Source organism: Hakea prostrata, chromosome 7 (genome assembly GCF_041222555.1).
Source record: "Hakea prostrata isolate BN-2017 chromosome 7, UWA_Hpros_2, whole genome shotgun sequence".
Taxonomy (NCBI): Eukaryota; Viridiplantae; Streptophyta; class Magnoliopsida; order Proteales; family Proteaceae; genus Hakea; species Hakea prostrata.
In genome coordinates, this window is record NC_142606.1 from 58,026,581 (window position 1) to 58,049,790 (window position 23,210).

Below are 23,210 nucleotides of genomic sequence, written 5' to 3' on the forward strand. Positions count from 1 at the left end.
TGCAACGATTCAGAACTCTTTTATGGTGCAATTATTGACTTAGCCATCGGAGGCGGATCCCAGACCAAAGAATCGGCCCGCATCTGACTCTTGTTTTGTAGGGCCTCCGATGATTGGACAATTTTTGGACGCATCAACATCTAAGAGAGGAGACACGTTTAACTGGTGAAGTGGGTGGGGTGGGGGGCCTCATCTATCATGTCCGGTCAATTCAACACTCCCCAATTTATCTGCAAACTATAAATATTTCAAATGGATTCCTGATCTGTATCAATTCACACAGCCTGTTACAGACTTACATACACAGACAAACAATGTTTTTAAGTGCTGCACATTGTTCGCACTTGAAATCCTAAACTGGAGATGTAACTGCTGCATCCATTAAGAATATATAAGGATTGCCTCACAATTCGTCATGTAACTTCCCCCCTGCTGCTAACTGAGACTTGGATTGGGAATCAACAAGGTACCTTGCAGCTAAAGATGCATGTAGTGCTGCACCATAAGGAAGCGCATCCTCATTAATTGTGAAATAAGGGGAGTGACCAGATGCAAGAGGTCCACGTGTCTCGTTCTTCATCCCAAGGAAGTAGTAGTACCCAGGAATGACTTCTGAGAAAAATGCGAAGTCCTCTGATCCCATCAATGGGGGCATGACTTTGAGGTTGTGCACACCAAGCATATCCCCAGCAACCTTAACATAGTGCTCATGCAGTTCTTCGCTGTTAATTGTTGCAGGGAAAAAGGGCTTCTCATCTGAAAGGAAATCAACAGTAGCACTACACCTCTGCACTGCAGCTTGTGCTTTGATAACCTGTCAATTGCATTTTAGAATTGTTAGTAACCAGTTTAAGCTATTTATATTTGCTGCCATTAAATCTCTATACCTCCTCAATTCTCTGTTTAAGTTGCATAAAACTTTCTTTCGTAAAAGCTCGGAAAGTGCCACCAATTGTTACAGCATCTGGGATGACATTAAATGCGCCACCTCCTTGGAACTTTGCAACTGTAACAACCTGCAAGTATATCAAATGAATAGCATATGAAAGGGTAATTGATAAAGGCAAAAGATTTTCTATGCAGACATGAGAGGGATATTTGGCCACTCTTGTTTATGCCATTTTGAAGTTCAAATCAATTCCTCCTTCAGATATCCGGGACACCCCATCACAAATGAAAGGTTATGCTTGTCCCTCTAGGGCATCCCTTGGATTACAAACATGTCAAATGTTGAGGGTGATTTCAATTGTAGATTGGACTAAGATTGATTGGTGGATTGTGTCGTGACATAAAGCCGTTGATCTGAAACTAATGACATGAATGGATGTTAATCTCATCGTGAATAATTTAGTAACTTGATATGATTAGAATAATAACAACAGCTGACCTATTATTACATTTTAAGGTTTAGAAAAAGAAAATTGCAACTTCAGAGGAGGCAAAACCTTACTTGTGAATCCAGAGGATCAGCTTCACGTGAAACAAGATGCTGCAAGCTAACAATCACATTAGAAGCCGCCAAAATTGGGTCTATTGTATGCTGAGGGATGGCTGCATGACCCCCTTTTCCACTTATCACTGCCTCAAAGAAGCCACTTCCAGCCATTGTAGGGCCAGGCCTGGAAGCCACTTGACCAACAGATACATCAGTGGATACATGGAGCCCAAAGATAACATCAACATTTTCCAGTGCTCCAGCCTCAATCATTTTCTGTGCCCCACCACCACCTTCCTCTGCTGGTTGGAAAAGAAGAACAACAGTTCCCTGGTCAAGGAAAAAATGACGATAACATTAACATCCATCACTTCACTACCAGTGATTAGACACCGCTTAATGTTTGAAGTGGTTCTGAAATTTGGCTAAAATTTACATTGTTGCACTGCGACAAGAAGTGAAGCAACACTCCTGCAATCTCTTCAATTGAAAAAAAAAAAAAACAGCTAGTGCCAAAAGATCAATTAATCCTACCATTCTGCTGGGATATTCTTTCCCTCAAAATACAGGAGATATGGCATTTGATTTTTAACCCCAATTCGAGGAATCAATTCACATAGTATCTAAGTCAATACAAAAGAAAGCAGATTCTTCCACTTTCTACCCTGTATGGGCATGCAATTTATACAAATAATGTGGAACCCTTCCACCTACTAAGTGTGCATACTGATATTTTCAACACAAACACAACGTCAAAGCCAAAACCTCTGTGAATATGCTTTTTGCCAATGACACACAATGGTAAAATAACCTTAAAAGGAATGTTGCCATCCATTCATGTGACATCTCAAACTGTAGTTGTCAGTGCATTGGTAATGCAAGACATAGAAGTTGTCTGAAAGACTGAAACATGGTTAGGTAGGAAGATTGTTATCTCATCCACAACCCCTTTTTTTTTTTAAAAAAAGGGAGCTCCGACATCATGATACTCCAACAACTACTCTGGAAGGTCTGGGAGGGGAAAATGTCTACAGCCTTACCCCCACCTTGCAGGAGAGGTTGTCATCATGTTCTGAACATATAAACTAACGGTTGCACTACTGCAACTTAATTATCGTGCCCACATCTTAATCTGTAATGTCATATCCACCGACGTACAGAAGAGAAATTTGATTTTAATGAACACAAAATTTCTTAAAAATTAAGCCACAATTGAGAATTGGCCTCCAGCACAGTTCTTCAATTCCAAGGCACAGACGCAAGAAGCAACAACTCTGGAGGTGTATGAACTCCATTTTCACCAATTCTGCACTTTATTTTTATTTTTTGTGCAAACAATTCTGCACTAAATATTTTTAAGACATTGCACACTTTAGTGGGAGCATTCATGTCACTCTATGCTTTAAACATAGGATACAAGACCAAATGCTTGGATTTTTTTTTCTTCCCCCTATTTGGGGGGGGGGGGGTGTTTTTCATCAGTTGAAGGAGAGGAAAAGAATTGGAGACACAGAGTGGCTCCAAACAAATCCATCAAATTCCAAACTCAGAAACAACTACCTTTCTAGAAATTTTCCCAGAATTTGGTAGGTTTGGGATTCAGAATTGAATTCATATGTGCCCAGAGACTGGACATTGAACTTGTAAATCATTTCCAGGGCCCAAAGTGGTTGATAGATAATACTCAAATAAGAAATCTGAAAATTTTGAGAACTTCAAGGGAGAATGCAAATTTAAATAAAATTTGATAACTATGGAGCTGTAAGATTAAAGAGAGAGAGAACAGGGGGATTGGGTCACTTCTCGCCATTTGTTGTTAGAAATATTGCTATAAATTATTTTAAGACAAAATTAGATTTTTTTTTTTTTACTCCTGCCCCAACCCAATCCAGATTTAGATAAGTCATTCATGGGTTATCTTAGTGGAAAAAAAGCTTCAGGTTGGGTCATATATATTGTGGACCCTTTATCCCATGGGTCTGCCTTATAATTGGCCAATTTAGTAAACAAATAATACAGGCAGAAAGTAGGAAAACAGGATTTATCTAATCAGTTTAGTTAGATCCTGTTTTTGAGTTTATTTCCTTCATGATTTCACTTTTCCTAGTCAATTGAAGTGAACTATTAGGCTAAGGATTGGGTTAGGCCTTTTCCTTTTAGTGCAAGAGTCGATTTTTGAGTTTTTTACACTAAAGGCATGAGGGGGTATATTATTAGACATAAAAATTTGATTACTAGAAAAGCATGTCGCTGCTCCTTTATTCTTCTTTGGTGAAGATTTTTGCAGTCTGATCAAGGCTGTTGAAATGTGTCTGATCTAATCAACATCAACAGTGTGAAGCCTGAGTGTTTTGTTAGTGGGATTGGTGTCTGATCCAATCAACTCCCCACAGAGCTAAGCCCAGAAATTTCAAATCAAAGCTCTTGTTCAATTAGTTTGAAGATTTTTCAAGATTCTAGTCCAAGTTCTCGTTTTAATTCAAGTGCTTCGAAGATATCTGTGTGAACCAGATCCAACTCCACTCCAGAGGCCGAAACAGGGCCTAGGGTGGCAGCCAACACCCAACAGTCCTACAGGAAATTACGCATAAAGAAAAGCATTTAGGTAATTTTGGCTTGTTCTAGTCGACTCTAATTAGGGTTTGTTGGATCCAGTATGTTAGTAGGATTCTGAATCTACTATTGTTTTGAGGTTTGGTCTAGTTTTGGTCAAGTTATTGAAGAGCCCCAGTCGAGTTAGGGGTCCCAATTAGGGAGGGTTTCCCCTTAGTTGCAGTTTAAGTTCTACAAGGAGTCTAGTCCTTTGTAATTTGAATCATCCTAGGATGAGTTAAGTTAGAATCTTTGTTAGAATATGAGTCTGAGTCCAATAAGAACCCTAGTTTGAATCACCTTCTAATGTCGAGTCCTAGTATGAGTCCATTCAGGTAAGGCTATAAATATAGTCCTTAACTTGTAAAGAGGACAGATTTGATTGCTGAATAAACTTGAGATTGAAGGCGAAATAGAGGAGTCATCAGTTTCCTGAAGAAGGAAGCCTGCGTTTGCTGTTGGTGTTCTAATTGCTGAACTATTCAAGCCCTTTAACCTCCTTTCCCCTCCTTTCCTACAAGTACCAACATTCCCCATCCCAGCCACTACCTTTCCTCTTTTTCTTTCTCCTTCGCACCACCACTTTTACCTCGCCTTGCCAGCGGTGAACACCCTCCCCCAAACCCTAGTCTCCCCGAGCCCAATTCCCTACCCCATAGCAGCACCATTCCCCTAGCCTGTGGCAGTGTCACCCCACCTACCCCCACCCCTATTCCTCTCCATCCCCTGCCATTCCCCAGCCCTATTTCTTCATCTCATTCCCCTTTCTTCCTTTTTCCTTCTCCTACCTTGTGACAGCATAGGTTCTCCCTAACCTCTAAACCCTAGGTTCTCATTCACTTCCCCAATCCCTAAACCTTAGTTCTCCAAATTTCCCCCTCCTATTCCCTTCCCCTTTTGTTTGCAACATCCCCTCCCCTCCCTTCACCTTCAACCCTAACTTCAGCTTCTTTTCCTGCACCCAAAACCCTAAAAATTCTGCACCTTACCATCTTCACAAAAACCCTAGAAACCCTAGCCTTCTTTCATTTAAATCTTTCAAACCCCTCAACCAAAACCTGATCCCTTTTAGATATCCTACCCCTCCTTTGTCTTCGACCTTAACCCTAATCCTAACTACTCCCTAGAAACCTTAAAATTCAAGAAACCCTAATTTTCTTATACCTTAGCATTGGAGTTCAGTCCTCAATTTTAATTTACAGCAAGGTTCAAATCTGGAAGTCATTAAACCCTAGATCCTAAGCCTACCCAAACCCTGTAGGCCCTATTACCAAGCCCTAAAACCCTTCAAGGCAGCATTATAATAGAACCACAGGGTTGCAAAATCCTAAATTTACTGCTGGTTCACTTGAATTGATCCTGAAGAATAACCCTAGAATTGGGGTTTACATGATATTCAACATGAAGTTTCAATCTTTACACAAGTTTCTAGGTAAATACAAGAATATCCTTCCATGCAAGTTCATTCCATCACCAAAATCAAATTTGCTACCCATCTCTTTAACTTATCGCATCTCCCAAATTTCTTGACAAACTCAATACTACCTAGATAATGACATCCCAGACAATAGTATTAATCGTTGGAACATCAGCTTATGCCAGAACAGGGTGAAGAAAGCAGCACATCCCCTCCTGTTTACTCCTAGCAGGGGCCTGCACCATCACTTGTGGCAGAGTCATTTTAACAGCTTCCAATCAACTACTTACCTCCAAACCAATACCCAACCAGGGCACCCTAATTTTGACCAATTTGAACATGCCTGTCCATTAAAGATCCTGGTTAATCAACCCCAAGTTGATCCCTTTCAATCAAGGGCTAAATCACATACCCAAGCCAATTCTCTCCCCACCCCACCCCCCCCCTCTTTCTCTCTTGAAGAAGAAACAAAAAGAAGGTACTTCACTTTCTCTACCACTGAAGAAAATGGAGATATTTTATTATTATCAAAATCTAATCGCAATCTTCCGCAATGAAGGGGAAAAAAAGAGAGACAGAGAGAGAGAAAGAAAGAAGGAGAAAAGAACTGATTAAAAAGATTATCGTCATAGAGAATCCTTTTCCCAATTGCCAGTTAGGACCTAAGAAGCTGAAGCCTTTCCAATCAACAAAAACTGAGATCCAGACAAGGAGCAAGAACATACCCTCTCGACCACTTAAAAAGGTGTAATAGAGAAGTTTTATCAGCATTGGACTTAGTCCACTAAGTCCAGGTTAAATGACAAGAAAATGACACTAAGTTTTTTCTCCTAGTTTCCTTGTTCTTGTAGAAGGACAAGATCTATTCTCGGAAAATACAACTAAAAACTTTACCAATAAACAAGATCTATTCTTGGAAAATAAGTTGAAATTAGAAGAAGTCAAATAACAGCAAAACAGATATTCAGAATAATTCCCAACTCGTATTGAATCTAGCAACAGTAGCAGAAAAGCTGTTAAAAAGTACAAATCTGAAATTTGGGAGCAATTCTAGTTGAACAATGAAAAGGGTAGTCCCAAAATTATTCAACAATCAAACATTGATTAAAGCGTGCTCCCAGTGCATAAGGCTCCCACTGCATCAAGGTCTAGCGAGGATAAAATGTTAGTCATACCCCCACATTCATCAAGAGGCTGCTTCCAAGATTTGAACCCATGACCAGTTGGTGAAAATGGAGCAACCTTGACCGTTGCACCAAGGCTTGCCCTCAGAACACAAACAGTAACAAATGGGGGTAAAACAGTAATTTCTGTAGGTCAAATAAACTCAAAACTAAGGTCCAACTTGCTACTTGACTGTATGCAGATGCACATAAAAAATGGTAACAGATTGCACTTGACAACGGTAGATTGATAATGTTTAAAATGGTAGCTAATATAGGGACGGAGAATATAACAGGAAACAATAAAGAAGATCAGCAAAAAGAACTTCTCCAATCTTGGATCAAGTTTCTCAATGGAGGAAAGGAAAATTTGATCAAAATTTGCATAGGTTTCAATGATTGGATCTTCCTACCTCGGATTCATCCAAAAAGAACCTTGTATATGATGTACCAGAACCAAAAGGTTTAGTTGAAGAAAATTCTCAGAAACAGAACTTAGTTGTTATGGATGAAGAAGATGATGGAACAACAATTAAAAAAAATAATAATAATACTAGAACCCAGGCTTCACACCTGAGGGTGGTTCCCTTGGATCAAACAACAACCTACCCTGACTACACAAAAGAGGTTTCTTGATGAAAAAGGAAATTTTCAATGGAGAAGGAGAGCAACAAATGCAACAGCTTCTTTTATCAACTCTCTGTACAATGTTGGTATTCTAACAAACGTACAAGGAAGTCTCAAACCATACTCAAAAAAGGAAAGGCAAATCCAATCCTTAATTTGACTAGCAAAGTGGGGGAAAAAAGAAAAAAAGAAGTAACTATCAGTTGGGCCCCCTGAGATTTGGCCCAAGTCAGATTTAATCCCAAAAAAATTCGAGTTTTGCATTTGGCTCCCCTGTGATATCCAAAAACTATCAAATAGACCCACTCCATTTGTTGATTAATGGATCATGTTAGTCTAGTAACTTTTATGACAAAAATGCTCTCCTCTCTATCTCCTACCTATTCTCCCCATCTCTCCATAAATCCAGCTAACCCTCCGCGCCTTCCACCAAAGCAAAACCAAGCTTGGCTCATCCTTCACACCTTCAAACCGTTTCTTTCCCTTATGTATGAAACTAATCATGATCGCACTGTAGCAGCCAACTATATTGGAGATGAGTTAGCAAAGACTATCAGAATAGAATATAAAACATGAGGGAAAGAGAATTTAACTTAAAAAGAAAAAAAGAAAGAAAGAAAGAAAGAAAAACAAAACGGTGATGGAAGTGTTGAGAAGCAACTCTGAAAATGACCGCTAGATCCATAGACCGCCATTGTTAGTTGAATGTAGTGGATGTCCCGTTTCTGAAAATCAAGGTTTTCCTGCTTCTAATGATTCTCGTACCAGACAGATTTTGTCTTAACAACTTGGACCGAAAGGGTTCAATGAATTACAAATTGGAAGGAATTAATTCAGGTTTGAGGCTGATCGATCTGCAGATAAGGAAGCAGAAGAGTCGCAGAAACGATGACGTGAGCGATCTCAATCTTCCACTTTTTCTTATAGAAAGGTCAGAGAGAGAGTGACATAGATTACCACAGAGACTGAAATACAGAGAAATGGGGAGCTACAAGTATAAGATGCTTCTCGGATTTATGAGGAGGTTTAGAATTAGTGAGAAAGAACCTCCGGAAGATGAGAAGGATTCCCACCAACAGCAGCGATCATAATTAGTTTCATAGAGAAGGGACACAAACGGTTTGATGGCATGGAACATGAGCGAAGCTTGATTTTGCTTCTGGTGGAAGATGCAGAGGGCAGCTGGATTTATGGAGAGAGGCAGTTGACGAGAGAGAGAATATATAAGAGATGAGGGTATTTTCATCATAAAATTTACAAGACTAACAGTATCTGTTAATCAACTAATGAAGTGGGTCTATTTGATAGTTTTTGGATGCCACAGGGGAGCCAAATGCAAAACGTGATTTTTTTTCCTATTAAATCTGACTTAGGCCAAACCTCAAGGGGTCAACTAAAAATTACCAAAAAAATAAAGGAAACAACTCAAAACAGAACTGAACATATATATCTTAATCCAGCTCCACTAAAATGCGCTGATAATAGCATTAATAAAGAAAGTCACTAGATTGATTTTGATGCATGTTAGGAAGAACATTTTGGGAAAAGAAAAGTGCCACCGGAAGTCAGCACAAGGCGCTAACAATCAACGGGAAAAGGAGGCAGCATTAGGAGTCTAAGTCCAGTTGAACTTGGGAGCTCTTCTCCTATTTGGTATCTATTTTGTTTCCTATACAGATTCAAGGTGTAAACAGCTTATATATAGTAGATTTATTTTGAGAAGGGCTCCCAATTCTCACTCTCAACCTCCACACCAAGCCTGTGACTTATCTTCTTCTTCTTTCTCCCTTCCTCTCTAAATTTCATGGTATCAGAGTTGTAGGTACTCAAGAATACCATTGGTTCAAAGCTTTTAAGGTTCACAAACATACCTATTACTCCTGAAGAACCATCGCTGCAAGTTTGAAGGTCTTCTAGGTCTCGATTTGCGGGGATGGCAGCACCTAACGCTGCAATTTTTTGGATTGAAGACTCGATGAGATAAAGAAGCTCTCAAAACTTGTGTTTTAGATTGAAGAATGGCTGCATAACTCCTGGTTTTTTTTAATCTCTGAGAGGTTACCCTGTTTTACACTCTTACAGAATTTTTGAATGACTTGTTGATTGCTGTCTTGTTTAGAATATTCATTGTCAGAAAATCGATCCCTTTAGCATTGTTTGAGTATCTTGTTTAAAGTTTTTGTTGCCTGAATCAATCCATGCAGCATCGATTGAGCATCTAATTGAAGCATTTTGTCACTTGGAAATAACCGAGGAGTTGTGCAACTCTCTGCTATCAATTTTGGGTGGTTATTGAGTTGATTGGTTTGGTACTGTTGATTTGATTAAAGGTCCGGTTCAATTCCAAGTCCTTCACTGAAATTACCTCACCTAGTAAGGCGACAATAAAAATACCATGATTGAAATTATTTCATCATCTTCCCATCAACTAACCGAAAAGAGACTAGAGGGTGTATCAAATTTTCATCAATGGAGAGCTATAGAGAGTTGTTCTTATTGGACAGGGACAGATAGATGATTTGACTAAGCCTGCACCTAAAGACGATGATACTTGGACAATTACTGATGCTCATATACTTGGGGAAATGTTTAATTCTTTGGTCGATAATATTGTTGATTTAGTTACTCACTTGCAGACTGTGAAGGACTTATGGGAGTATTTGAATGTGTTGTATTCTGGACAAAATAATCTAGCTAGAGTCTATGAATTATCCAAGGATTTTATTGAGTAGATAGAAAAGGTACAAATATTACTCAATATTTGCAGATTTCAAAAGAATGTATAAAGAACTAAAGTCTACCTATCTCCTCCTCTAATGTCAAAACTACGCAAAATCATAGAGGAAGGTTTTAAATTTCATAAAATTTCATCATCTCAATATTGAGCAAAACGAAACTCAAACTGAAACTAAGAAGTTTGAAATCTCAATGAAATCTCACGAGATTTTACCAAAAATCTTGACCATAAAAGCAATATTTTGGTCGAAACTTGGCTTATTTGGGCGAAAATTTGACCCTCAATTCTTTGAATTCTCTCTCATTTCTTACTTGATTCTTGCACTTTTTGAGTTGATCTTCAACATTAGCACTTGTTCTTGCGTGGTTCTTGTTGACAAACACATGCATTGCGTGGATCTAGCAGCATTTCACTCATATCTTGGAGTTTTTCATATTATAGATAACCATTCTTCTCCCAACTAGATTTTACAAAATGCATGATAGAATGTTGTCGAATAAATATGGATTTAATATATGTAGAACACTATGGATCTATGAACTCAAAGTATCGATTTTTTTTCTTCTTTCAAACAGAATTATTTATTTATTTTAGGGTGTAAAAAAAATCTATTTTCCTACATAAAAATTGTAAAAGACATACATGAAATATGCCTTGTATGGTAATGGAATAAATATATGTTTAACTCCATGGGCCAATCCATGGTCTCACGGAGTTGAAATATTTTTCTACCCAATAAATAATTATTTTGTTTGTCAATCTATGGCATCCCTCCCGATTATCAAGCACTAGTGGGACACACTTGGAACTTATTTTCCAAGCCCCGACGGGATGGTATATCAGTCCCAAGGTGCTACTTATGCGGATCCTGGGTCAAGGGCATAGACAATTGTGAAGTCCATCTTTGGATCACAACCACCACCAAAGCTATCTCCTCTTCCAAATCCGTATTGCACATTCCCTTTGATAGGATATCTGGCATCTGTGGATGACTAGACCTACAGAACCATAACAGGAATGTGTCATGGGAAGTGTATGTCCAATGGTCGAAGGAGAGATTCAGACAGTCATAGTACTACTTGGCTCATGGGATGGATCCACCAAATCACTCATCTTGATATTGAGACGAGGAGCCACCATACCACAACAATTACTATTAGGTTATTCTTATTCATAGGTGTGACATGATTGTAATATGTATTTGGATATTGTTATGTTATACATTTATACTGTTTTAGTGCAGTTGTACTTACTATTGACTCCTACACTTGTATAGTTGTACTTGACTATTTGTATAGTTGTATATTGAATTTTAGTTGTTGTCTTTTTGTTTTACATTTTAATGAAGATCTTAGTGTTATTCGCATCATATGCATATTTGTTCGAGGAAACGTCCTCCATTGCTTATTCTAACATCTCCATTCCCCCCCCCCCCATCAAATACACTATTGACTGGGGCATCCCTCCTTATAAAATTATTAGACAAACAATTTCATTCCCTTTCTAGTTTAGATTGTGAGTCTTATCAGTTTAGAAAGCTTCATCGTTGAGCTTTCATCCTCATACAAAATGAGGATCTAACCAGCCTTTTTATTTGGTTCACTCTGATGTGTGGGATCTTTTCTACTTCTGTTTTAGGTTATCAACACTTTGTAACATTTGTAGATGAATTTTCAAGAATTTCTTCGCTTTATATGATGAACATCATTCAAAATTATTTGACACATTTTGTAATTATGTTATTGAAATTGATACTTAATTTGGTCTCTATCAGCACTTTTCATAGTGATATGCTAAAGAATATTTTTCTAATCTCTTTTGCAAATTTATGGCTTCTAATGGAATTCTTCATCAATCTTCTTGTGTTGACACTCCTTAACAAAATGGTGTTGCTGAAAGAAAAAGAAAAAAAATACACTTACTGAAGGTCACCCGTTCTCTCTTGTTTGAGATGAAGGTATCCAAATCCTTTTGGGCTGATGTCGTTTTGACCACCTATTATCTTATTACCAAGATGTCCTCTTCTATTACAAGGTGGCATCCCTTATTCCCTATTATTCCCTTCACCTCCCTTGTTTGCTTTGCCTCCTCGTGTGTTCGACAGTATTTGCTTCATTCATGATCATCCTAGAAAATGTAAACTCAATCCTCATGCTCTCCAGTATATGTTCGTTGGATACTCTTGGACTCAAAAGGGGTATAGATGTTATACTTTTGACTTATGGAAATATTTTGTTATTGGGTTGTATCATAATTTGAGTCCACTTGTTTTTCTACTGAATCTGTTAACTTAACTAACCTCAATGATGATCTCTCTATTTTTGTTATTCAAAGTATTTTTCCACAAGGAACAGTTCCTTTGCCACCACCTCTTCCGGCCATCACCAAGGTTTACGTGAGCCATCCGAGAACATCTACTCTCCCCTCTGCACCTACGATTTCGACATCTCTGCTAACTTTGTCTACTAATCCTGAGGTCGTCCCTCGCACGTTTGATCTTGATATTCCTATTTCTCTTCAGAAAGGTATTCATAGTTGTGTTCAATATACCACCTCCAACTTTATTTCTCATTCTGCTTTATCCTCTAGTTTTTCTATTGCCCTGTCTACCATTGAGACTTATCATATTCCTAAATTGTTCTTGAAGCCTTGTCTGATCTTAGGTGGGCTAGTCTGATGCAAAACAAATTACAAACATTAAAAGACAATTAGACTTGGGAACTTGTGCCTCTACCCTCAGGGAAGACTGTTATTGGTTGTTGGTGGATATTAACTGCAAAAGTTAATCCTGATGGTTCTTCAACTCGCTTGAAAGCCCATCTTGTGGCAAAGGGATATGCTTAAGGATATGGAGTAGATTATTTGGATACTTTTCATTAGTTGCAAAACTTACATCCATTTGTATCTTCATCTCTCTAGCCGCTACCTACCAATGGTCGTTGCTTCAATTGGACATGAAGAACACCTTCCTTCATGGGAATTTGCATGAGGAAGTGTAAATGGAGCATCCACTTGGGTTTGTTGTTTAGAGGGAGAAGGGTATAGTCTATCGTCTCCACAAATCATAAAATTGGCCTCAAGCAATCACCTCGAGCATAGTCTAAACAATTAACTTCTGTTGTGTTAGAATTTGGCATGACAAGGTGTGAGAGTGATCACTTTGTGTTCTTCAAACACTCTGATGCTAGCAGAATCTTTCTTATGGTTTATGTTGATGATATCGTCATTACAAGAAATGACACTTTAGAAATTGACATGTTGAAGATCTATTGACGAGAGAAATTTTAAAGGGAAGACTTAGGCAAACTAAAATACTTTCCATGAGTTGAAGTAGCCTAATCAACAAAAGGCATCTTCTTGTCTAAATAGTAGTATGTAATGGATTTAATCTCTAAAACAGGAATGTTGGGATTGAAAACTTTAGACACTCTTATGGAAACCAACTTAAAGTTAATGCTAGAAGATGGAACAATCCTTGATGATCCAAAGAAGTACAGAAGACTTGTTGGGAAGCTAAATTATCTAACTATGACTCAACCTAACAATGGCTTTCCCATCAATGTTGTCAATCAGCTTTGTCGGCCCCATGATCAACACATTAGGATGCAGTTGTTCAAATTCTGAGATATCTCTTAAGAAAGCACCAAGACGTGGACTTTTTTATATTAATCATGGTCATAGAGATGTTAAAGGATTCTCTAATGCTAACTGGCTGGATCACCTATTGATAGAAGATTAACTATAGGCTATGGTACATTTGTTGAAGGAAACCTTGTGTTGTCGTACAATAAGAAACTTGTGGCAGCAAGGTCAAGCGTAGAATCTGAGCATCGTGCTATAGCACATGTCACATGTGAGATGGTATGGATAAAACAATCACTCCAAGAGTTAGGATTTGGTAATGATTGACCAATGAAGTTGTGGTGTTAATGTGTTATAACCAAGCTGCAGTTTATGTAGCATCCAATCCAATCTTTTATGAACATACCAAGCATATTGAAGTTGATTGCCACTTTGTTCATGAGAAGTTACAAGAAGGAAAAATATTTCCCAGCCATGTGTATACTGGAGAGCAACTCGCAGATTTGTTCACCAAAGCTTTAAGGAGTGCAAGGGTTGACTACATTTGTAGCAAACTGGGCATGAGTAATATATATGCTCCCGCTTGAGGGGGACTGTCAGGAAGGGCATTTGGGAAAAGAAAAGTACCATCAAGAATGGGAATAGGAGGCAATAATTAGGAGTCTAAAGTCCAATCGAACTTGGGAGTTCTACTCCTAATTGTGATCCATTTTGTTTCCTATACAGATTAAAAGTGTAAACAGCTTATATATAGTAGATTTGTTTTGAGGAGGGCTCACAATTCTCACTTTGGGCCTCCACACCAAGCCTGCAACTTTTCTTCTTCTTCTCTCTCTTTCCTCTCTCTATATTTCAATGCCTATTCTCCACCCATTTTGTTGGCATATTAAGGTGGCTATTACAAAAAAAAAAAAAAAAAAAAAACCTCATTGGATCAAAATCCTATCATGCATAGAAACAAGCCAAGGCTTATTCTAATGAAATAGGCACAAAATTAAGTTTAATATGCATCAGCTCTACCCAATTTGAAAACATTTGATCTCAAATTTTGTAGTGATAAGTGGAAAACATGTAAGTAGCAGCTATAACTATTCCAAGACAAAATGTTGCTGACATTGAGAAGTTTAGGAACAAAGTCTTCAATCCCGAGCTTTCTTTTGAAGGTAGTGAGGTTGACAGCAATTTAGGGGGTGTAAATGGATAACCAAAATCCACTCCCGAATTCGCATCCTCATCCGTCTAGCAGTCTCCGAATCTGTCCGATTACTAATAGGATGAGGATATAGTATACCTCTTTCTTACTAGTTATTATCCGTTCGATAAAATTATCCGATTAAGTTACTTATTTGGATTTATTTTTCTTGATTTTATAATTTTTTACTTGAGATCTGTGACTATTTTTATAGACTTTCTACGAAAATAACTACCAAAGTTGCTAAATGCTTAAATTTCAAACCTAGCTTCACAAATAAAATGGTAAAGATGTCAATAGGTAGTCGAAAACTTATATTCATGGAACGCATTTAGAAGAATCTACTTAAAAAAATAATTATCCGATTATCATTCCGAATCCGACTAAATCCGTTCAAAAACTTATAGGATATTATTCGAATCCGTCCAAATATAATAGGATGCTCATATGGTATTACCAATATCCGATCCAAATCCGATCCATTTACACCCCTAAGAGATAGTGAGAGCTTCATGCAGAGCGAACTACAAAATTTTAATAACTATTCTTGCTTTAATTGTGTCTTCATTAACCTTTACAATGCAATCCCTAGCTTTGGAAACCTTCCCCATCAAAGACTTGAGCAAAGTTCTATGTCTTCAAAACCAACATCATGAATATGATGATCGCTTGTGGAATGTTCTTGTTCTCAACCCCAAACTCATCTTTCTACTAATTTCCAGCTGTTGACCTTTTCATCAATGAAACTTGAAACAGTTTCTCTTCTTTATCAAGATTCATTATAATTGTTGAGATTTGCACAGATCTTTAGCGCACGAGTCTTTGATCGTTGCTTGGTGCGCAAATCAATGTTGAAGGATTGCTTGATGTGCAAAGCTTGGAGGATCCGAAGTTTCCTTTTTAGCACACTTTCTATTTTCAGTCTACTTTCTATTTTTGTTTCTTTCTATTTTGGACAGATTCTCTTATTAGTTTATAATGTCCTTTCCTTGTAGTTTTGTTTCTATTTTTAGAGGACAGATTACTTGTCCTCCAAGTATGAAACTTTGAGAATACTTACTATAAATAAGATGGTGCCAGCAATTCTGGAAACACTAACCCAGAATCACAGGGTGTCACTCTCCCTTGCTGGTTCGACTTCTCCTTTTCCTTCTTCTCCTTCTTCTTTCTTGCTTTTTCTTCAACCTTGGGTCTGATTTGATCCTTAGAGACTGTTTTCTAACCATAATCACTTTAGCTCTATGCGCAATTTTCAAACTCCTTTTCTTTAAATGCTTCATTTATCAAAATTCTTCGTGATTATTTAAACTTTATCAAAATGCAATGAGGTCAGTTAGTGCTTTAACATTATTGGTGCTTGATTTCCCACAATCCTCAATTTGCAAACTGAATATCATTGAGGGATGGTTCAAGTTGTCTTTAGTTCTGAAGGCTAATTGATAGGAACCTTATTGAAGGGTGAGTTTCACATGGATTTGCACTGGTAGGTACTCATTCTTCAACTCATGCTTCTTATATTGCCAAATATAAGGCTCATGGCTTCTAACTTTAAGCCTTTCTTCATGGAACGTACACCATCTTCTGGTATGGGAAGTCTATCACAGGTAGACAAAGTGAAGCTCCCTTACCTCAGTCATTGCATACCACCCAAAATATTCCTCCCAAGGATCTAACCGGTCAAGAAACAGGTATGGATCTATCTGTTCAGCGATTGAACTTTGGGCTTCAGCTTTTGTCTAGTAATATCAGTACTCCTATAGTAGGTGTTTTACAGCTGTTTTGATGGTCATCATCTTGATGAATTTTTTCCGCCATAGGTCTAGTCCCGCTATGTAATACTATTATAGAAGACTCAAAACATTCCTAAAAGACGAGATCATTTCTTGGAGGATAAGTTCAGATTAGGAGATTCAAAATAACAATAAATCAGATGGTTTGAATAAATCCAAACTCAAAATGAGTCTAGAAAATCAGTAGTAGAACATATGCTGAAAATTACAGCTCTATCTTGTTAATATTAAAATCCTTGTTACCAAATTATAGAGAAGATAGAGAGAGAGAGAGAGAGAGAGCATGAGAAGCAAAGCTATTCAAGGAGGAGACGACAGCCTGTGACATGAATAGAATGACTTGCCAGAGGATTCTACCCTTAGAGGATAAATAAAGAAGAAAGGACATAACTACTCCACTACCCCCAAAATACTGTTCACATGACCTGTATCACAGCCATAAGACAAATTTACCCCTTGAAACTTGGATTCGAAACGTGGATCAATCCTAGAATAAGAAAAATAGAGAAATCAAGCGATACTGTAATCAGATGTAAAACTGAAATGCATATTTGAAATCAATAGTCAAATAAAATAAATTTATTTAAAAAACAAAAAAAACAAAAAAAAAAAAAATAACAGTAAGGGGTAAAAAGGTAAGTTCTAAAGCCCATATAAAACTCAGAAATTAGGTCAAAACTTGCTAATAGATTCTGTATGTGGAGGCAGAAAGAGTAGCAAATATGAGGGAGAAGGTTATAATGGGTAACATATAAAATGAGAAAATGAGCAGAGCAGGACTTTTCCAAACTTGGATTGAGTTCATTAATCGGGAAATGGAACACTATATCAAATTCAGATGTTCTCCAATGGTCAGGCCTTTCTAAACACGTACATGCTAATAGCTGGATGAAGAAGATGACAGGAGTGATAAGAACAACAGAATATAACACCTAGGTTTCACACGACAAAGTGGTTCTATTGGACAGACAATAACATACCTTGATCATACAAAAGGGAATCTTGACTTAAAAGAGAGAGAGGAGAGAGAGAGAGAGAGAGAGAAAGAAGTCCAATAGAGAAGAAGAACAGAAAATAAAGCTACTTTCTTTATTAAAGCCCAAGGTTTAAAGTATCGGTATCGAGTATCATATCGGTTAGGTGATTTTAAGAGATATATCGTCCCGTATTGAGTATTGTATCGTACTAGCCAATGTATTTCAGTGCAACTCACTAGAGAGACGTATTGAGATCTATCATATCAGTTGTCTCCAATATGAATACGTATCGGCTAGTATCATATCGTGGGATACTTTATACATTGTTAAATCCATGTACAATGTTGGCCTCCCTAACAAACTTATACGTAAGACTTAAAATTAGACTCCTACACTAAACACAAAAATGGTTAACCCAATCCTTAACTGATAAGTTAACCTAAATTGACTAAGAAAGTGAAACAATAAAGGGAACAAACTCAAAACAGGACTCAACTAATAGAAGCCCAATCCAGTTCCAACAAAACAATCATATTTCCTTGGCGGAAGACCAGGAGAGAAGCTAATGGAAAATAAAATGTTCACTCACCCCTGCCTGCAAGACAAGAAAGCCCTCTTAGACATCACATGGAAGAACCAGTTGTTCTTTTGACAATTCTCTACAGTACAATACCATAAAGAGTAAATTTCGATAAAGTATCTTACTTCAAATTCCTAATGTGGATGAAAAAAAGCCCTTTCCTTGGGTTTCAGCCTTTGTTCTTTAGGTCCGTATAACTTAAGAATGCTTATATGAAACCCAAAATAGCAAAGCACCATATATACCCAATTTTTAAAATTGAGGAAGTTTCTCACTTCAAACTCTTGACTTGGATGGAAAGAGTTCATTCATAGGTTTTTAAGCCTTAATGCTTAAGGCCAGTACAGCTCAAGTACACTAATACGAAACCCAAACTAGCAGACCAATATATATACCAATATTCCCTATATAATAAATAAATAAATGAAAAGTACAGAAGTGGGGAAATTGTGTTATCTCAAAATCAATCAGAAAAATTTGTTTATCTGTCCACATAAAAGGCTTCATAACTTATAAGGTTTAGATTATTTATAAGGTGGAAGAGTTCAGGAGAAAGGCAGTGCATTGTCAAATATCACGAGGCAATACCCAGTCCTTGATTCAAGTAGCATATCAGAAATTGATTAATTTGAGCCAATCAACTTAAATGGACGTCTTTTATTTTTATATTTGCAGTTTACACATCTGACCATTCTGTGCTTTGACCTGTGGGTTGTTTCAAACGAGAGAAATTTTTCATAGCAGAACTGATCTAAGTGGAAAGAAATCCAGAAATTGAGGAGCTTTTATACTGATAAAGGCCTCCAGTGGAAACTATAAAACAAATCCCCTAAAAAGCACAAAACATGACCACCTAAAAACAATGTGCTAGCATAGAGTTGTGCCAATGTAGTCCAAACTCATCATCAATAGTCAATTGAAAGGTTTTTCAAAGTTAAAGCAAAAATACAACCAGTAACTTCCATTGGACAACATGGTAGCAGAACTTATTAAACAGGAATTGTTTTTAATGATCATTTCATCCAAGTAATGGTCAATTTGTTGGTATCTTCCTCACTTTAAGAAGGGGCCCCACATGTCATTTACCTAAGGCAGCAAGGAGAGTTTCTCCTCTTATGCTTTTCAAATTTCAACAACAATACCAAAGGAGACTTACTGTGAGGCAGTTCTATATGAACTGTTTCAATACGATTTCTCGTTTGTCATAGAAAAGGAGAGATCATGTGGTGGGTAATATAAATGCACAAAGAAGTCTACTTCCACATACAACGTAACCTATATGTGGTTCCTATTCTGAATCTATGAGAAAAAACTTACTGTGAGATCTCTCTTCACCTCTAGCATTGTTCTATGAGAGTAGGCTATTTTCCCCTTGGAGTTTCTGACTAGCATTCTTCTTAACAATCTTCAATAATTATCTGCATATTTACTACTTAGGAACCTTAGGAACAAAAATAAAGAACAACTGATCTAAGAGGCTTAAACAACAGCTGCCATCTTTCTTCCCCATTTTTTCTCCATCTAGACACTAAAAGATGAATAGTCATCTTTCTTGAGCTTCATAGAGGGATGCACCAGAACAAAGTCCTCAACATTATGATTCCTCTAATCACAAACAGACACAACACCGAGATTGATGATCACAATTTCCATCCTGGGTCAATTAAATTCAACACAAGAAATATGCACAACAAAAAAGACCAGTGATAGCAAAAATTAACACTTCTAACCTGTGTTGATCCGTGAACCAAAACCCAGGAATCAGTTTCTAAAGCAGGACACGGAGTCAACCCGAGAAATAAAGGGAGATCAAAGCTCAATCCTCAAACCCCCCCCCCCCCCCAAATCAATAATAATAATAAGGAAATATAATTGATCAGCAATTAAACATGTAAGAGAAACAAACCTCCAGATTATCCCGATATTCTTGGAGGATTTTAGCCGCTCCTAAAAGCATCGCAACATGGGCATCATGTCCACAAGCGTGCATCTTCCCAGGGACTTTGCTTTTGTGCTCCCACTCCACACTTTCCTATATATCATCACAGTAAAGCACAAGCAAACAACATCATAGAACATTAGCTAGGAAAATCAAAGCTTTGTAATCCAAAGAAGAAAATAATCGATTCTCATGACCACGAATACATTGACCGTATTCACAAAACTATCAAATAAATCCTAAAAGAAAACGGAGAAAATAAAAATTTTATAGTCAAATCCGATTCTGACCTGCATAGCAAGAGCATCCATATCTGCTCTTATAGCAACGAACGGTGGTTTACCAGTACCGATATAACCGATTATGCCAGTAACTGCAACTGGGTATTTGTAAGGGATGCCCATCTTATCAAGCTCAGCTCTGATAAGCCTACTAGTCTCAAATTCCTCATACCCAAGTTCTGGGTTCTCGTGTATTTTCCTCCTAATACCTACCATCCAATCCACTAGCTCTGGTGTTTTGGCGTGATTGAGAAAACTAACAGGGATATCGGCAAGGTCTTTGCTAGTCAAAGAAGAATTTGATAGAATGGGTAAGGTTCCAAACAAGCGAAGCAAGAATATCAGAGAAACCCATTTGCAGAAAACCATGTTTGTCTCTTCCTCTCTCCCTCCCAACCTCTCTGCTACTTTGCAACTGAGCTTGGAAGCTAGGGAGTATAGATCACGGGTGCTGGATTTTGCCAGCGAGAAAAACGTCTCCTTCCGAGAAATTACCGGGAACTGGGAAGCCCTTTATAGAACAAAACAGTAGCACGTGCTCTTTAACATTAGGTTCTACATGAGGGACTCATAGGGTTCAACCAAAGTTCGAAATGTCCCCGACACAAGGGGTGTTGGTGGCTATCGACACACCTAAACCCCAAAATGTCAGCTACATTTCGCTGACATCTAAATGGGGTGGGGGTCGAGAGTTGACACTGCTGAGAGAGACGATGCAAAGGCCATAGAGCGGGAGAGAGATTAGAGGATGTAGAGAGACAAAGGGAGAGAGAGAGACCAGAGTTGCAGCAAAGGTGTTTCCATTATCAGAGTTGGAAAAGGACTATGAGTCTCTAACAATGGGACTGTGGGAGAGAGACGGTGTAGAGGCCAGAGAGCTTGAGAGCGGAGAGAGATTAGAGTGTGTAGAGAGATAGACAGAGAAATCTAAGTTCCAGCGGTGTTTCTATTGTCGGAGTCGGAGAAGGAGTGAAGGACTCTAATTGCCCTCGTCAACATCAACGACAACATCATCGTCATCATCTCAAGTGATTCAGATCTCTGCCCCAAGCTTCTTCTCTGCAACGGCGACATATTTGTCGGAGACCAAAGGGAACTCATACTATCAGCAAAAACACTTAGCTCAGGCATCCAACAACACCAGCAACGGCCGAACTCATGCCGCTGGCAAAAATATCTTCAATTGTCGCTGACTTTTTGCTGGTTCAGTAAAAAATAACCAATTTTTCGGCAATTTTACTATGACTTTTGGTATCCATCTTTTCGGTGCTTGGTTTCATGTCGCCCTTGAGCGACATGACGATATTTCACAACATTTCGGCAAAATGTCATTGACATAATGTACCATAGGTTCAACTTCAGTAAATGCGCAGCATTGAGCTATGTATGGCCACGATCTCCCCCCCCCCACTCATTTTGCATTCTTTTTTTTTTTTTTTTTTTTCAGGTAGGTATGGTTGAAAAAGTAAAAAAAAAAAAAAATGCAAATCAAGTGGTTAAGATTTTCACCATCGACCATCCATTCCATCCGGACCGTATCCAGCTCAATGCGGCGCATTAATTGCGCAACACTGAAGCTCCATCTTCATAGCTATAGGTGCTCACTCTGTTTGTCTCTCCATCCCTCCTTCAAATGTGGATTCTCAATTTTTGAAATCAATGATAAATGTGCAAACCACAACCAAATGGACAAAAGCCAAGCCTAGTGGAGATCCTCTTCACCCAACCCACCCCTTAATCTATACAGTCTTTGCCTAACACTGACAAACCCTGTATGAGTGGAGAGGCAGGCTGGGTGGAGAGAATCTAGACTCAAGCCAAAAACCCGTAACACGTGATAATCTTTTACCAAAAATAACATGTGATAAATGGAGAGTCGTAATGTCATGTCCTACTTCCTTTTATCCAAAACAATAATGCACAATAATGCCCACCTTTTACATGAGATATGTAGTTACAAGTGGACTTGTTTCTTCCTTTGTAGAGGCAATAAGACCAAGAAATTTTTAGGTTTGATCTATGTCTTCTTCCTTTACCCATATTTAGGCCTATAGGCCTCAATCCTTGTAAGTGGTTTAATGATGATAAACCAAAAAAAATATATACATATGACTATGGCAAAAATATTCTACAAGTCCATATCATAATTGCCATTGTTGCTTCTTCTTCTTCTTCTTTTTTTTTTTTTTTTTTTTTTTTTTTGGAGGGGGGGGTAATCAAGCATTTTATTGGCTCAAGCAGAGGGAGTGGCCAAGCTTGGCTCGAATAACCACTCAATAGAACATGATCATTCAATCGGGCTTGACACCGAAAGGGTCTTCCTGGCTAAGAGATCGGTTATAGCATTAGCCCTCTTAGAAAAATAAGAAATCTTACAATCCAAAAATTTTCTAACCAAGGTAAGAATATCATCAAGCAAAGGCTTCACCAAAGTAGACAATCCTTGCTACGATTGTTCACCAAATTTACCAGTTGTTGGTTATCCGTTTCAGCATGTATATTCAATACAATCCGCCAAGGCGTAGAGTAATCCTTCCCAAAGTGCAAGGGCTAGCTTCACCTTCCAACACCAAGGAAAAACTACTTAGAATAAACCATGCTAGTTGTGGCTTCCCTTCCCAATTTCTAGCTACAAAACTGAGGCCACCTGATAAGCATGCATTTACCATTATTTATTTGATTTAATTTCCCATACTTATTTAATTAAAGAGATTTAATTGAGTATTTTTATGTATTTTTCGGAAATAAGGAGATTTTGGATATTAGAGATAATATGGAGTAAAGTTGGCAAATATATTAGATATTGGTGGATTTTAAATCATGGCATTCAATCTTGCTGCTCAGAAATCATGAAAGTGAGATCTTGCCAATTGGAATAGGTGGAGGTCTAAGGACAAA

At 38.0% G+C, this 23,210-nt stretch overlaps 1 protein-coding gene across 1 annotated transcript; it reads right to left on the minus strand.

Moving 5' to 3' along the window:
* Nucleotides 1–367: 367 nt before the first annotated feature.
* On the minus strand, nucleotides 368–20,808 carry LOC149011479 (IAA-amino acid hydrolase ILR1-like 4). Its single transcript, XM_089162910.1, has 5 exons — nucleotides 20,322–20,808; nucleotides 19,999–20,124; nucleotides 1,451–1,765; nucleotides 888–1,016; nucleotides 368–814 (listed from the first exon to the last, which is right to left on the minus strand). The coding sequence occupies exons 1-5, from the start codon at nucleotides 20,679–20,681 to the stop codon at nucleotides 404–406; spliced, it is 1,341 nt and encodes a 446-aa protein (XP_089019036.1). The 5' UTR covers nucleotides 20,682–20,808; the 3' UTR covers nucleotides 368–403.
* Between the last annotated feature and the right edge of the window lie 2,402 nt (nucleotides 20,809–23,210).

Coding starts and splice junctions, on each gene's coding strand:
- LOC149011479 (XM_089162910.1), bottom strand. CDS start 20,681: ATGGTTTTCTGCAAATGGGTTTCTCTGATATTCTTGCTTCGCTTGTTT. Junction 20,125..20,321: donor TGGATGCTCTTGCTATGCAG/GTCAGAATCGGA, acceptor GATGATATATAG/GAAAGTGTGGAGTGGGAGCA. Junction 815..887: donor TTAAACAGAGAATTGAGGAG/GTATAGAGATTT, acceptor TGCAATTGACAG/GTTATCAAAGCACAAGCTGC.